The following is a 16,765-nucleotide window of genomic DNA, read 5'->3' on the forward strand; positions in this document are numbered from 1 at the left end:
CATAATAAGCCCATTATTTGGCATTATGAGATTTTTATAGTGAGTACAGTTTTTTACTGAAATACCTTAATGGGTAAAAGTAAGGTCCTAATTAGTTTGTCAAACTCATTAACTATCAGGTAATTAATATTTTTCCTTTTATAATTGCCAAAGTTAATTGATCCTAAACACAAATTAAATTTCTTTACTGTCAATATAATTAGATTTACATGCCTGTATTTAGTACAGTAAACTGTTTAATGTCCTTTATTTATATGGTTTGTCAACTATAGAAGCAGTCCATTTGAAGAGGAACACCTTATTAGTAGGTATGAATGATTTCTAATTGTTATGATTATTTTAATTATAATTTCTAATTTTCTTAAAACAGTTGGGCGGGGACATTCAATCTAGCATTAGAAATTATTAGAAAACATAAATTTATGCTGCAATAATCATCCAAAATTCTTCATTAATCATGAAAAGTACAGTAATATCATATTTATTTCAATGTGTGATTCCTGAAAATAGGAGAAAAATATTTGTTTATATTCTTATAGATAACCTCCTTGTACTGTTGACATAATGGTTGTTGCTGGATATTTTAAGTTCTGAGTTGGGTTTCTTGGACTCTGAACTTTTTTTTCAAATTCAAATGCAAATGCATTTTTATTTACAACTTGGATACTTAAATTAAAAATACAAATATACTTAAATATAAATTACATTTGTTCACATAAGTTAACAAATACTGATTTACTAAAACTAAAACCTACAGAGCCAATTGTAAAATAGAATTTTCTGCAATGTTGATGTTAAAATCTTTAGACATAAGATGATTCCAATTTAAATTTAGTTGTAAAATTAACAGAAAAAATTTAACTCATTCCAAAATAAGTAAAAATTAGAGTCCAGAATTGCCTATTGCCTCTTTAGGAGTAAAAAAAATTCAAACATATTGAATACAATTCATATAAAACCTCTATAGAGAAAAACTTAATTGCTGATCCAAGTGCTCTCTGGACTTCCTTCAAATCCAAATATACAAGTGCAGGTATACTATTATCTATGTATTCATTAATTTATGGTTCATCCATTTACAATACCAAGTTATCAAAAGTAGCTAACTTAAATCTAGGCTAAAATTATAAATACACATAAATACATATAAGTACATTTAACATCTTAAAACATTACATACACTTTAAACTTTAAATAAAATCTTAAAATACCTAGATTAAAAGAAGAGGTCAAATAACAAACAGTATGCAAACCAGCACAAGTTATTCTTTAATTATGCCAGTAAAACTATGGGTCCAACCCGTAACAAATTTGGGACAAGCTGAAATTGTCAGCATACCTTCTGTAGGTTGTCGACAATGTTTCCTAAGAAATTGCACTAAATCGCATGGGCCGTACTCACCCAATATCAAATCCTTTATTAAATCCATAAAACATGTAGTTACAACAATACACATTTTTTATTACCTATGTGAGGTGTGGATTTTGTCAGTAAAAAAAATTCTAACTTAATTAAGTAGACAATTAAAATATTTATAAAATTTAAAGCATTCAGTCACTTATCCATTCATACATCCATTCATGTCATGATTTATCTAAATATTAAATTTAAATATGAATAAAAAGGCAAAATGCGAGTACACAAAAATTAAATAACAAGAAAATATAACATTCATTCACAAATTAACTCATGCACTAATACACAACACTAGATGAGAGTTTCATTTAAATTTTCAGCCATATACTCATGAAGAGAATAAAAGGCCTTTTCTTGCAGATATATTTTTAGATCTTTCTTTATCTCTTTATCTAATTTTTCTCTGAAGTTTATTGGGAGTTTATTCCAGACATCTAAGATACTATGTACCACATTTTTCTTAACGAATGTAAAATTTGGTTTACAAGTCTTGAAATTGTTTTTGAACCTAGTATTATGCGGATGTTGCCCTTTCAGATTCTCAAAAAAGATTTTATTATCAAGGATAAACGAAACACATTCATAGATATAAATACAATAAAATGTTAGGATGTTATGAGTAATAAAATATGGTTTACAGGATTCCTGATAGGGTAAATTGAATATAATTCTCAAGCACCTGAGGCTTTAAACTAAAAAAAACATGCGTTTTTATTATTTTTCAAAAATATCTAAAAAACTATTATCTTTTTTAAAAATCTACAAGAAAACAAAATTATTGACAATAAAAATACCTACAAAATGGTTTTTTGTTTTTTAAAATCGGCCTAAAAACAAAATAGTTGGGCTTATGAAAATTGGGCCAATTGATGGGCTTGGATTCTATTAAACTGCTTCTGGTACGACTTAAAAAAAAATTGACTTTATTAACGCTGACGCAAATTAATTTGATGTTTTTTATAACAAAAATATGGTAGTTGTCATAAAAAACCAGTGTGGAAAATTGTATACAAATCACTAGGTATGATTTAATATTTTATGTAAAGGGTTAAAAGCAAAAATCGGTAAATAATACTATTCTAAAATGTGCTGCTACTTACTCGTTTAATAATAATCTCAAATAATATTTAAAAAAAAAACAGAAACATACTATAAAACTAAAGCCTGTATGGCATGGTACCTAAATGACACTTTTTAAAGAGTTAGGCCAGTTGTATTTATTATTAAATTTGATACCAAACACAGTAATCGTGTCATACAGTCATAAACAAAAAGTATACTTACTTTTTTAAAACAATTTTTAATAAAAGAAAAAGAAATTATTCTATACATTCATCATTTTCAACAAAAGACACATTTGTTGCATTGTCACAATACTGTCCAATGCAAATTGTACAGCTTGATGAACATTTAATTCCTACCTTTTTGCAGGTACACATTTTGGAGCATACTGACTTGCATCCACAAAATAATAATTTTATAATAAAATCGGGAGCGATGTCCTTATGTTTCTTTCTGGGTCTAAGTAACCGTCCTTTTCCACCCAACCCCACTTTCTTGGATCTAAATTATTTCCCAACCATGACTGCACCTGAAGGTAAACCCTTTTAAGATGTAATTGAGCAGCTTCAGTTGTCGGGGGTAAAGAAACTAGCTCAAAGTTACTACACAGTTTTTGGCGTGCAATTACCTGATTGTATTTTACATACCTAAATGAGTTTATATTTTGGCTTCTCCTACTGCCGTACCATTTTAGAATAAAATTTTCTCCTAATTTTAATAAAGTGGCAATATCACTGAATACCCCTTTAAATTGAAGTAAATCTTTGGAAAGTTTTTAATTTTTAGACAAAACAATTAAAGCACTTTTTTTGCCCTTTTTAAAGAATGCCGATGTGGTATCGCAACCCGACATTGCATAAAGAAATAATATGTTTTTAACTATTGCAGGATCTAAATTCGATTTTAATGTATGTATATTTGTTATTTTGTTCAATTTGCCTGCAACACCTGGTCTAAAAAAATACAGATTTTGTGTTTTGCAATGTTCAATGAGCAAGACAAATAAATCTGTGTCTTGTCCAACAACAAAAACATTAGATTGACTTTGCTCGACCTGTGTTGCTGCGGTCACAGCAATCATATAATCTGCATCTGATTCTGATTGTTTAACTAAAATGCCAGCTTCAGCAAATAGAAGTTTTAAATAATTTACAAGTTTTTTCTTATTTAACGATACAGCTAAGAAATTTGCCCGACTTGTGTTTACCGTATTTTTAGGATTAAACATAATTTCGTGTCCGATATTTTTAGATCTGCGCTGATGTTTATTTTATTTATTTATTTATTTACGGGCATTACCCATTTTTACAGAAATAGCATAATTTACAAAACAATAATTTATAACCTCAAACAATTTATACTTAGTATTATTTTATATAATTATCATTTGATATTCACAACCCATCACTATCACAGTCATAGAATAAAACAGGATTAATAAATAATGGCAACAGGAGAACTTAAAAAATATACAACAAAAGAACACAATAAAATTAATTAAATTCAGTTTTCACTCCCTTGAACCCAATTATCACCTCCAAAATTGGTTTAAACCAGCACACAATAGTATGAAGTATGAATAGTATGTACACACAATTAAACAGAATAGCAAAAACCCCACAACAATATACAAAGTCACACATGAAAATCCTCAACAAACTTAGCAAAGCGCCTTGGACTTATATTGAAATCTATGTTCAGAGATGTACTATTATTTGCAAGCCTGGCTGATCTAGCAATAAAGCTATTGTACTTGATGTTTGTTCTACAGAAAGGTTGGTAGAAAAGGCCGTTTGACCTTGTATTTCTCGTAGGTATTGCTAGACCTATTGAATATAGCAGGTCTGGTGAATCTACAGAAGCAGTCAGAAGGTTATACAAATTTTTTAAATCCCGTTGTTCCCGACGAACAACAAGAGGAGGAAGACAAAACAGCTCATACAGAACCCTGTAATCATAATGGTAGTTGTCAACAGGATCAATTTTGGAATTAAATGCCAGGTATTTCAGCATTCTCCGTTGCACCTGTTCCAACCTGTGAATATAGCAGGCATAATGAGGACTCCAGACTGAGGAGGCATACTCCAACAAAGGTCTGATCAATGTACAGTAGAGCATGCGGATAGCAGGGGTATTTGTAAAATCTCTTGTGCATCTCTTGACAAAACCTATTATTTTAAGGGCTTTTGTTACTATCTCAGATATATGAAAGCTAAATGTAAGAGATGAGTCGAATATGACTCCAAGGTCCCTAATTGTTGTCACATTCGACAAGGGTCTATTGCACAAGGAATATGCGAATGTTGTGGTATTTCTACGCTTGGAGAAGCAAATACTATAGCACTTGGCTGGATTCAAGTCCATGCAGTTCTGAACACACCACTCTTCCAGTCTGGAAAGATCTGACTGTAGATTGACACAGTCATTAAGAGAGGAGATAGCTAGAAAACATTTCAGGTCGTCTGCAAAACATAAGAATCTGGAATATTTAAAACATGAGTGGATGTCGTTCATAAAAACATTAAAAAGAAGCGGCCCCAAATGTGATCCTTGAGGAACACCTGAGGGAACGCTTAGCTCATAGGACATGAAGCCATTGACCCTTACAATTTGGGACCTATCTGATAGGTAGCTGCGAAACCATCTCAAGAAATTTCCCCCTACACCCGCGGCTCCAAGCTTACTCAAAAGTATCTCATGATTGACCCTGTCGAACGCCTTCGAAAAGTCGGTATAGATAGTGTGAACCTCGCCACCCCTATCCAAGACGCTCGCCAGATAGTCTGCATAAGTCAATAGATTAAGCTCTGTTGATCTCCTGGTCTTAAAGCCAAACTGCTCTGATATAATGGTAGGACCCAAAAATGATGTAAGATGTTGTGTTACAATTTTCTCGAATAGTTTTGGAATAGCGTTTAAGTTGCACACTGGTCTATAGTTGCTTACGTCGCCCTTGTTTCCTGCTTTATGTATAGGGGTCAAGTAGCTTGTCTTCCAAAAATCAGGGAAGACTCCCAATTCTAATGATTTATTGAATAAAATAAAAAGTGGATGAGACAGAACAAAACTGCATGATTTAAGGATGGAGGGTGGTATGCCATCTGGCCCTGGACCCTTATTGGTGTTCAAGCTGCAAATTTCATTGTATATTGTAGAAATATTTATGTGAAAATTGCTTATGTTGATATTATTGAAGGATAAAGATTCAGGTACAGGGTAGTTTTTGGTTGAATAAACTGTTTTGAAGTAATCAGCAAAGAGATCAGGTAGGGCATGACCAAGAAGGCAACGCTTATCATTATAGAACATTTCTGAAGGTAGATCATTTCCTAGTCTTCTAGAGTTTACATAAGACCAGAACTTCTTTATGTTACTGTGATCAACTAAATTTCTTTATGATTCAGAAACATATTGTTCAAAACAGACTTTTGCAAGTAATTTACACTCTGATCTTAAGCTTGAGAAGGTAATATAATCATCTCTGGAACCCGAATCTTTGAAAACTTTATGTGCCTGTTTCTTTGAAATTACCAAATTTTTAAGAGCTGGAGAAAACCACTTTGGAAAGTGCCCGCGAGACACCCGTTTTAAAGGTACAGCAATATGTATAACTGAATAAAGTATATCATAAAAAATATTTAACATAATATCTAGGGAATCCTGTTGAAGTACATAATTCCAATTAACCTGTCCAAGAAGTTCATTAATTAAATAAAAATTTGCTGAATTATAATCATAATAATATTGATTGTTAAATCTACCTGGATGATTAGTATGTCCTCTCGAAACAGTAATGGATGTAAGGAGGGGTGGATGGTAATTGTCCTGTGGAACCAGAGCATCATCAGCTGCCGTGACCTCTGCAGACAAGGTACTCTCACAAAAAATCAGATCCAGTGTATTCCCCAGGTGGTTTGGAATATTATTCAATTGGTATAGATTGTGGAAACTACATAAGTCTGATATCACTTCTATGGACTCGACTTCCAGAGGGCAAGCACCCAGTGCACTGGTCGCTTGAGAACAAAAGTTGTCTGATGACCAAATTGCTTTTGGCAGATTGAAGTCCCCGAACAGTAGTAATGGGCACTCCTGATTCCCAGAGAAAGAATCGATCCCTTGGCTGAGCATGTTGTACTTTTCTGAAGGTGATTTTGGAGGGAAATAAATACAGCCCACTATGAACTTTCCTAGCCCAGAGCCTACACTAACAAATAGCAGTTCACGGTTTGTTGACAAGTTTATTACAGCACTAGATAGTTCCTTTGAGATCGCCACCAATACTCCACCACCTCTTGAGGAGGTGCTAGATTTTGCACTTCTGTCAGTCCTAAAGACATTGTACTTATCCAAACCAAGCTCTGCATCCGATATATCAGCCGAGAGCCAGGTTTCACTTAGTAAAATTATGGAGTAGCAATTAGAGATAATGTTACTCTGGAGAACTGACAACTTAGTTCTCAATCCTCGAACATTCTGGTAGTAAATATCTAGGTTTTGCTGTCTATGGGATGGTTGCTTTGTTGTAGAAGGCCCATTTATTAGTTTTTTTTCTTAAAAATGTATGGGGTACCATTACGATACCTAATGGATACATTTTCACCCTGGGCTCTCCTGCTACTAAGCTCAACTGACAATTTCTTTTCAGCATCCCTCTGCTTCATGGTGAGATCAAAGTTCAAGAAAACATTCTTTCCTTTAAGTTTAAAGCGATTCCTGACAAGATTCATGACATCATCTGGTGATTTGAGAGATATCCTTAAAGCCCGAGCCTGATTTGCGTTAGGTTTACCAATCCGAGAAAAGTGTAACACCTCTGGGGGATTTTCAGTGAGATGTTTAAATAGTTCTTCGACCTTTTTCTTGTCCTCACCCTCAGGTAAATTAAAGAGCATTAGATTCTTTGATCTCTTCTGCCGCTCCTGCCATTCCAGGATAACTTCTTCCTCTGGAGCTTGGCTTGTAATTGGTTGTGCAGAACTATTTGAATTATTCTTAGCTGCATTCTTTAAGCCTTCTATTTCCGTTTTAACTAGAGATTTGATGTCCTCAAGACTTGCTGAAAATTGGGATTTCATTGTTTTTAGGTCATTCGAAAAAGACCTCATAAGATTGGCTGAATCCAAAATTCCCTGTGTACTACTTTTTAATTCGGTAAATTCAATCTCAAGAGCTGTGACACGGTTAACTAGTTGCATGGTTTCATTTAATTTTGGCAAGCACAATTTGCATATATAAGGCATAACTCGGCTGCTCATGACGATGGCCCGAAGTTCAGTGGTACTAATTCCTGAACATTTCCTGCATAAAATCTTCTTACAAAAATCACATGGGTAGCCAAAAACATCGTTTGAATTTTTTGGCTCTTTCAGCACACAATCCTGAGAGCAGGAGGAACATATGTTAGACATTATAAGTTATGAAGAAAGATTCAGATTCGCCAAATAACGTAGGAAAATGAAAATAACGTAGATCATGCAAAAATTGGTACATGCGAAAACTGCGCGTAAGTTCGTCCGTTGGTCTTTTTATCAGTGCATTCCTTTTTTTTTGTTGGAATTGCAGTAAATTTCAAAGAGCAAATGATTGTAAATGTTCAGTATATTTAGTATTTAGAGGATCACTAGAATATCCATCAAATAATATTATACATCCATTTTTACCCTCACATGTATAATGGTACTTAACGTATTTGACATATTGGTCCAAAATGTCCTTGTACAATATATTCGAATCCCAGATAACTTTTCTTAGTAAAAATCCGCCATCATTAACAAAGATGGAGATATACACATAAGACAGCAAAGGAGTGAATCAAAAAAGCAGCACTTATTTTCCAAAGTTACTGCAGAATTCTTGTAAGAGACTCATTTTGGGATATATTGAAGAAGCAAGTGTGAAAATTTTGCTGGTTGCATTAAAGTTTGTTACCTAGAATGTCAGGACAATCTATACGAGAATTGAGCATAACACTGAAAACACATGTCCAGCCTATGTTCCAATGTGTTTAGCTTGAATACAGACAAAAATTCCTCATAAGTAAAATTCTCTCTTAACTAAACCCATTCTAGAGACTATACCATTCTAATGGACTTCCGCTGTACCCTTTTAATATATTGAACATGCACCTAATAGGATGGTGACCACCCTACGAAACAGTATTCTACTTAAGGATGAACCAAAGAGCAATTACAAAATCTTTATAGTATTTAGTGAAAGCCCAGTGTAAGGCGCTGAATAAAGCCTAATGCTGCCATAGCCTTGACAACCATATTGTGGAAATGTGATGTAAAAGAAAGTTTGTAACCAAAAGTTAGGCTGAGATCCTTAACTTTGACTGGTCTTGAGAAAAAAATGCCACTTAACCTGTAGTCATTTACAGTAAATTTTCTCTTATAAAAAGAAAAATGTTACATTTGGAGACATTTAGATCCATCATAATTAAGATGAACCACTGCTGGAATCTATCTAGATCTGCTTGGAAAAGTAGACAATCACCATCTGATTTTATTGGGCAAACTATAACAAAATGATGACACTAAATAAAGCTATTTTTGATAACCCACACAATATCACAGGTGTTTTTGCCCAGTATTCTTCATGTGTGTATGGCACTTCTGACTGCTCTGATTGCCATATAGATAGGAAATGGGGCACTTTTGTTTTTAAAGTAATTAATGAAATGCTTTATTGTTATTAACAAAGAAAAATTGTTCTAAACAAAACTACTTTAAATTACTACCACTAAACTTAACCACTACACCCCATACACACTTGAGTTCCAAAACAATACATAAGAACAGCAGAAAAAAAATACATGAAAAGTAAATTAAATTCCATAATTATCCCCTCAAGTATAAGACAGCAAAGAATTCAAACCATACAAAGAAATCAAATAAAATTCAAATACTGTAAACTTACACTTAGGGAAAATTAGAATGTGTCGACGTAGTATTCATCCAGTGAATAGTAACATTTTTCTGTCAAAAGTATTTTCAATTTACGTTTAAAAGTGTCAATACATGTTGCCTCCCTGATTCCACCTGGTAAACGATTGAAAATTTTTATTCCCTCATAGAAAATAGATTTTTTAGTTAATGTGGTGGAGGGGATTGGAAGATTTAGATCGTTCACTTGACGCGTTAAGTATCTTGGATTTGGGGTTATAAATTTAAAGCGATTTGCAAAAAGTAAGCAGGCCACTTCCTGAATGTAGAGGGCGAAGACAGTGTGTATGCCCAGCCTAATAAATAATGGGCGACAGGAATCTCTTGGTTTAGCCCCACAGATGTAACGTACAGCACGCTTCTATAAAACAAGCAGCATTTGTAGAAGGTAGGCGGCTACATTACCCCAGAAGCAAATGGCATACCTAAGGTGGGATTCAAAACAAACAGGAAAAGGCCAGAACAAGATAGAGAATCCCCCCAATTAAATGACAGTGACAGTGTTACAGTTACAATGACTCCTAAAAGAAGAAAACAAACAGTTTTGGACAAAGTAGTCGTGAAAACATCAAAGGAAAAAAACATAAGTTGGACCTCAAAATTGCAGAATGTTTTTATACATGCAATCTCTCATTTTCCACAGTTGAACATCCATCTTTTATTGAGATGATCCAATCTCTTCGACCAGGTTATACACCCCCTAACAGGAGACAAATTGCCGGAAACTTGCTGGATGAAGTTTATGAGGTTTATGGAAAAGAAATAAGGGAAGTTCTAATGCAAACCGAGGGAAATATCTTCATTAGATTGCGTCGATGACAAAAAAACATCTAAATATCATTTTGAAATCGCTGAAGGTGCGATTAAACAATGTAAGGAATTATACAATAAAGTCGTTTTTGCAATAGTAACCGACAATGAAAATAAAATGAAGAAATTTAGAAAAATGGTTGCAGAGAAATATCCTTCTATACTAACCTATGGATGTAATGCACATTATTTAAATCTATTGGAAAAAATTGTTTCACCACAAACTGTCCTCAAACACTTGGTAGAAATACAGACATATATCAGAAACCACCGTAAACCTCACGGAATTCTGAAACTTAAAGGGGGTTTAATGCCTCAAATTCCTAATGATACCCGTTGGAATTCGCAGTTGGCCTGTGTAAGTACCTTTAATGCTAACTACCTAATGTACCGAGAAATTTCAAAAGAACATCTAGAGTCTCTTGATCAGCATATTATAAGAAAAATTGACGACATTAATTTATACAAAAATGCACTTGACTTAGAGCAACAACTACAGGCAGTTGGTACTGCCTTAGATAAATTCCAGAGTGACCAAACTACTCTCGCCGATGCCGTCAACATCTGGCTAGATTTATTAAACAAACCATGTCTAAGCCCCTACATTGAAGACATTAAAACAAAATTTGAGGAGGCAATACAACCCTTCCACTTTCTATGTTTTTTAACTGATCCTAAATATATGGACAAAAACCTAGAAAAAAATACCAGGATGAGGCAGAGGCTTAGGTTACTTGAGAAGCACGAAGATTTTTTCCAAGGTTATCTATTATTCTGAATTAAGGATGAAGATATTTATCAATCATCACTTTTTAAGGAAAGCGTGATAAAAAACATGTCTGCATTCAAATGGTGGTCAATTGTAAAAACTAAGATTACTTCTACAGCTCAAAATTCAGATTCAGATCGTATTTTGATGAACATGGCCACATTTTTTGCAAACTTACATTCTTGCCCTTCTAGTTCAGCAGCTCTGGAAAGAATCTTTAGTTCCTATGATTTGGTGTGGACTGATCTTCGGAATAAGTTGCTGCCAGATAAGGTAGAAAAGCTAGTAAAAATAATTAAAATGAGCCATTTTAAAAAAGAGAAAAAGAAAAAGTTGTTTTAAGTGTTTAATTTATTTTTATTTTATTCCTATAATGAATAAGGCGTTTTGTTTCTTATTTTAATGTAAAAATTGATTTTTTGAAACTTAGGAATAAGAATATTAAAGACTGGTCTATTAGTACCTTTTTGTTCTGTTTCCAATTGAAATTATTTATTTAATTTTGTTCCTTACGAAAAAGTGAGAAACCCGATTTGTTAATAAAACTTAGGAATAAGAATGTCATTATATTTTGATATTTTGTATTAAATACTATATAAAAAGTATCTCAATATATGAAAACCCTGAAATAGGTGTACATGATAGTATACTACTCTACCAGGTTTAATGTTGAAGGAAACTTACAGATTCCCAATAGTACTACCAACCTAAACCTTAGGTCATTTCACTACCTTAGCGTAAAAGTATACAAAATTTTTCCGCTCACAGTAAGGATGACAGGTAACAAAAGCTTTTAATGAGAAATGTATTTCTTTTATAGCTCATAATTTTGAAAAGTTTTTAACGTTATTCTGAATCATTTTTCTTGATTCAAAGTAATAAAACTTCTTTTTTTTTTTAATTCAATTATCAAGCAAATTAAGTTTTGTTATGAGTTTGAGCAAATGGTACAACTATATCTTATTTTAATATTTATCCAGTTAGTTTTTATTGTTAAACTCTTAGTATTATAGTTATTATGGTACATGCAGAAATTAGGTTTTCTAGGTACCTAATATAATTACAATAGTAAACATAAAATTTTTTGTATAATATAAACATGTATGTAACAATTTAATTTTGGTAATATATGAGTATGAACATGTAAAATTAACAAATGTCAGCACGGTAAGTTAGCAATCCTTTGTATCATAGTCATATTTGCCACACTTACTTCCTGATACACTCCACATACTTTTTGCATTTTACACTCCTTAGAAGCATGGTTAAACTGATTGCAGCTGTGACAGTGAGTAATCTGAATGTATTGAAAGCATTTACATTTTCTACATCCTAAGAAAATTCTACATTCCTTTATCATACCTAAGTCTAAAAGTATTTAAGTTGCATTCTATGATGGCAAAAAATTAATTTACTATTTTCTTCAAAACTGGGCTTTATTTCAGATTCTGGTGTTACTAGATCCAAATTTTGTTGCTTATATATAGCAGAATTTCACAGCTTAAAAAACACAGCATATTGTCAGTAAAAATTATGAAAAGTAAAGGTGCAATGTACATCTCTTTTTAAAGAGCAGCTTCTATTTTTATAACCTTTGGTTTTGACTGACAAGATATGAATACGGCCCGCTCCAGCACTATACCAAAAGAGCATGATTCACTATGTCAAATGCCTTGGACAACTCAGTGTAAATTAAGTTTATAATCCCACCCCTCCCTAAGACATTAGAAACAACATATTCATAAACTACTAAGTTGGTTTCCACAATCAGACCACTGCAAAATCCATGTTGTTATGTGATCAGGATATTTCGAAAACAGATCAAGGATTAATAAAAGCTCAAAAGTTAAAATTGATAGATTCACAATAACATTACCAATTTTTTATAACAATCAAATAATAACAAAACCAAATATTCAGATATATTAGAATATCTACTACTACTGAGTACTTATGGATGACATCAATTGAAGTTATGCTTAAAAGAATTATCCGCTGTATAAAATGCCACTGGGTTAATTTTCTAAATTTCGAAAGTAGCTGAATGTTATTTAATGTTATATTTCAAATGGTTTTTAGTAATATTTCCTATTATGAAGGACTGAAAAACCAATTTAGCTATCATCTCAATGTGAAACTCCTGAAAATTTCCAATATTTGTTTTGACATACTAAAAAACAAAATATTAAACTGGTATCTGACTAAATCATAAATCAAGGAATGTTTAGATGTCCCCTAAAATGGTATATCTCTCTTATCTGGGAAATAAATTTTTTAGACTGCTTGATAAAACCACTTTTAAAGTAAATATTAGTCATAATGTTATTTTTAAGGACCCTGTGATTAAGAATGAATTACATATATGTGTATTGAATGCTCTAATAAAATTATTAGTTATCAATACACAATCAACAATAATGAATGTAGGTCAGTTGATACAGCAGTCGTTTTTTGTGATATCAATAAGGCCTTTGACTGTGTTTCGCATGAGTTGTTGTTGCATAAGCTTGAAGTATATAGGTTTGGTTTAGAGGGAGTATGCTACAATGGATTTAGTGATATCTGTTGGAAAGAAGCCAGTTAGTTATCTGTAAGGGTTCCAAATCTGATCAGTTGACAATTTCAGCAGGGGTACCACAAGGATCTGTTTTGGGTTCACTTCTTGTTCTTTTTTATGTCAATATACCCTTAACATTAAGACATGGGCAGGGTACCTTTTTTGCTGATGATACCACATTATTATCAAATAAGTATCAAATCATGTTACTTACTTTTAGATATAAACTAATAATATTTTCTATTACAAATATTATTACAAAGATAAGAAAGATTAATAGAAGCAAATTAGAGAAAAACATAATTAAAAAATTATGCATACATACATAAATATTAAAAATTTAAAATACAATCAACCGTGACATCATCTGTGATCAAGTGCTCAGATGAAAAACTTTTCAAATTGGTTATTTCCTTCAGAGATTACACTCTTAAATACACATCTTACATTTTTTTATGGAAGTGCAATCTCTACAAGCACTCGGCAACAAGTTATACAGTTTAGGTCTAAAGTAATTTATGTATCTTAGATTAAGATTATTAGTACTTAGTGGTAGTTTAATTTTCCTATTGCACCTAGTTCTTGTATCATAATTATGATTAACAAAAGACTTTAAATTAGGTCGAGTATGTATATAAGAAGAACAGATTGTGAGAGTGTAACTTGATCGAATGTTAAAAATATCCTTATTAAATAGTAAATGCATAGGGTACAATCTATCTTTTTTAAAAATACTTTTATATTATATTTAATTTGTACAGGCAGTTATTATAAAGTTCTCCCCACACAAATATACCATATCTTATAAATTGATTCCACAAATGCTTTATACATCATTATTAAAGTCTTAGTATTTAAAAATTCCCTCAATAAGTAAAATTTATGAATTAGTTTTCGAATTTTGTTGGAAACATAATCAACATGTGGTTGCCATTTCACAAATTTATCAATTATAACTTCAAGGTATTTTGTAGATGAAGTTTCTTCAATATAGTGATTATCTACTAAAATAGAACTATAATGGGGTCTATTTGCATGAGTAAGTGAAAAGGTTATGTAAGTTGTTTTAGCTAAGTTTAATAACAAACAGTCTCTAAAATAAAAAGGCCTGTCTGACATTGCCATTGTCAGGACAGAGTGTTTTACAAATAATGGCCTACAGGGGCTACGAAAGGGAGCTACACACATTAGCATGTAGCATAATGACTCTTTTTTTCAAAATAAATAGAGAGCTCAACAAATACTGAGAGCACACACCCCAAAACACAATACTATATCTCAGATGAGACTCAATAAGAGCATGGTAGGCAATTTTAGCCACATCAAGTCCCAGAGAATGTGTTATTACTCTAATAGCATAACAGTTGGATGATAACTTCCCTATTAAAGAGGAGATATGATTTTCAAATTTTAACTGCTTATCAATCGTCAGACCCAAAAATTTACATGTTTCAGAAGGACTTATTGTTTCATTTTGCAAAGTGACAGTTCCAAAGTTACATTTAAAAGTTAAAATATTAGTTTTAAAAATATTAAAAGTTAATTTATTAGATTCACACCATGACTTTACAAGAATTAAATCTTCATCAACAATATTCTTTAACCTCTTGGTGTCAGTGTCATGCCAAAGTAATGTTATATCATCAGCAAAGATAGTAAATTTGCCCCTAATTGTAATTCGAGAGATATCATTGACATATAGCAGGAACAATATTGGTCCAAGAACAGAACCCTGGGGTACACCCGCATCCATATCCAGATGGGATGACATATCATTGTCAAAGAATACCCTTTGTGTTCTTCCAGATAGGTAAGAACGAAACCAGTCGAGAGCAACTCCTCTGAATCAATAGGTTTCTAGCTTCTGCAGCAGTATTCTGTGACTTACACAATCAAACGCCTTAGATAAGTCACAGAACACCGCCGCCGCACTCTCCCCAGCATTCAACCCCATGCACAGACTCTCCAAAAAATTGAAAATAGCATCAGATGTACCCAGTTTCGTCCGGAATCCAAATTGCTGATGGTTAAGAACATTATGCCGTTTCAGAAATTCCATCATCCTACTTTTTACCAATCTCTCTACAAGCTTGCCAAGCGTGGGAAGCATGGCTATGGGTCTGAAATTTGATGGGTCATCATAGTTTCCACCCTTAAATGTATGAAAAATGTTTTTCAAAAGTGTTGTGAAATAACTATTTCTTGGCTACCGCTACAGTAAATAAAAACCATTATGGTCGAGGCAGGAAGATAATCAGAGTATTCTGTTCTAACACTTAAAGCTGTGACATCAACCTGTGATTTAAGCCTTGATCAAAAGCTTCTGTTAATATCATTGTGCATACAAATACAATCTTTTCTTATTATAATGTTTTCTTATAGAAAATGAGTCCTCATTAGCCGCCATATTGAACCGAAGATGGCGCCGGTGCCCCGGCCAGGCAGCCTGCGCGATCCAGACATTGCCGAGCTATTTTTCAAACATGATCCAGAGAAAATCTTCGAGGATCTACGAGAAATCGGCCACGGCAGTTTTGGGGCGGTAAGTTTGAACTAGAACATGTTTGTACTAATTTTTGAATATTATGTTCTGATCACCTACAGCATACACTAATATTTTCTGTTAAAATTGAAAATGTATTTTAATTTTTGCGCTTTGACGAGCGAGGGTCCTTTAATTTAAAAAATTCATCCATTATTTTCTAAAGAGACTTCAATAATATCAAAATCTATACTTATAAATGGTAACATCACTCCTCATTTACTATATTTTTTTTAAATATTTATCATTATGGCTATTTATATTCCTTCCGAAAAAGCTCAATTGATTAAATGGTTTTATGGACACAATTTGGCAGTACAATGCATCTTAAATTTTGCAAATAGACTAATTCCTTGTGCTAAAACTATTTTAAATGTTGTGTCAAACTTTGAAACATCTTTTTGTCTCCAGGAATGGAGGAATTGTCACTTCGGAAATACCACTTCTGGAAGAGTGGGAGTGGAATTCTTGTTTTTAAATCGTCGATATTATCAGGCTGAGTTTTGTAAACAATCGTTTTTATATACCCCTCATAAAAAAATCTAACGGCATTAAGTCTGGTAAGGTCTAGCAGGCTATTCTATCAGTTATATCCAAATCTATATATTTCAGCAAGTCCGCCTCACTCTCGAAATTCCACAAAAGGTTATAAGGTGACATC

At 32.7% G+C, this 16,765-nt stretch overlaps 2 protein-coding genes across 4 annotated transcripts in view; both read left to right on the plus strand.

Moving 5' to 3' along the window:
- Nucleotides 1–16,765, plus strand: part of LOC126747097 (uncharacterized) — a 326,191-nt gene that overhangs the window by 11,322 nt on the left and 298,104 nt on the right. The gene's annotated exons all lie outside the window — the stretch shown is intronic.
- The window catches only part of LOC126747021 (serine/threonine-protein kinase Tao), a 96,401-nt gene that overhangs the window by 800 nt on the left and 78,836 nt on the right, over nucleotides 1–16,765 (plus strand). For all 3 annotated transcript variants that reach the window (XM_050455504.1, XM_050455513.1, XM_050455517.1), the window contains exon 2: nucleotides 15,945–16,104. In XM_050455504.1, coding sequence (XP_050311461.1) covers nucleotides 15,982–16,104 — 123 coding nt within the window. In that variant the 5' untranslated portion in view covers nucleotides 15,945–15,981. The remainder of the gene's footprint in view (nucleotides 1–15,944; nucleotides 16,105–16,765) is intronic.

This window comes from Anthonomus grandis, chromosome 2, assembly GCF_022605725.1.
Source record: "Anthonomus grandis grandis chromosome 2, icAntGran1.3, whole genome shotgun sequence".
Taxonomy (NCBI): domain Eukaryota; kingdom Metazoa; phylum Arthropoda; class Insecta; order Coleoptera; family Curculionidae; genus Anthonomus; species Anthonomus grandis.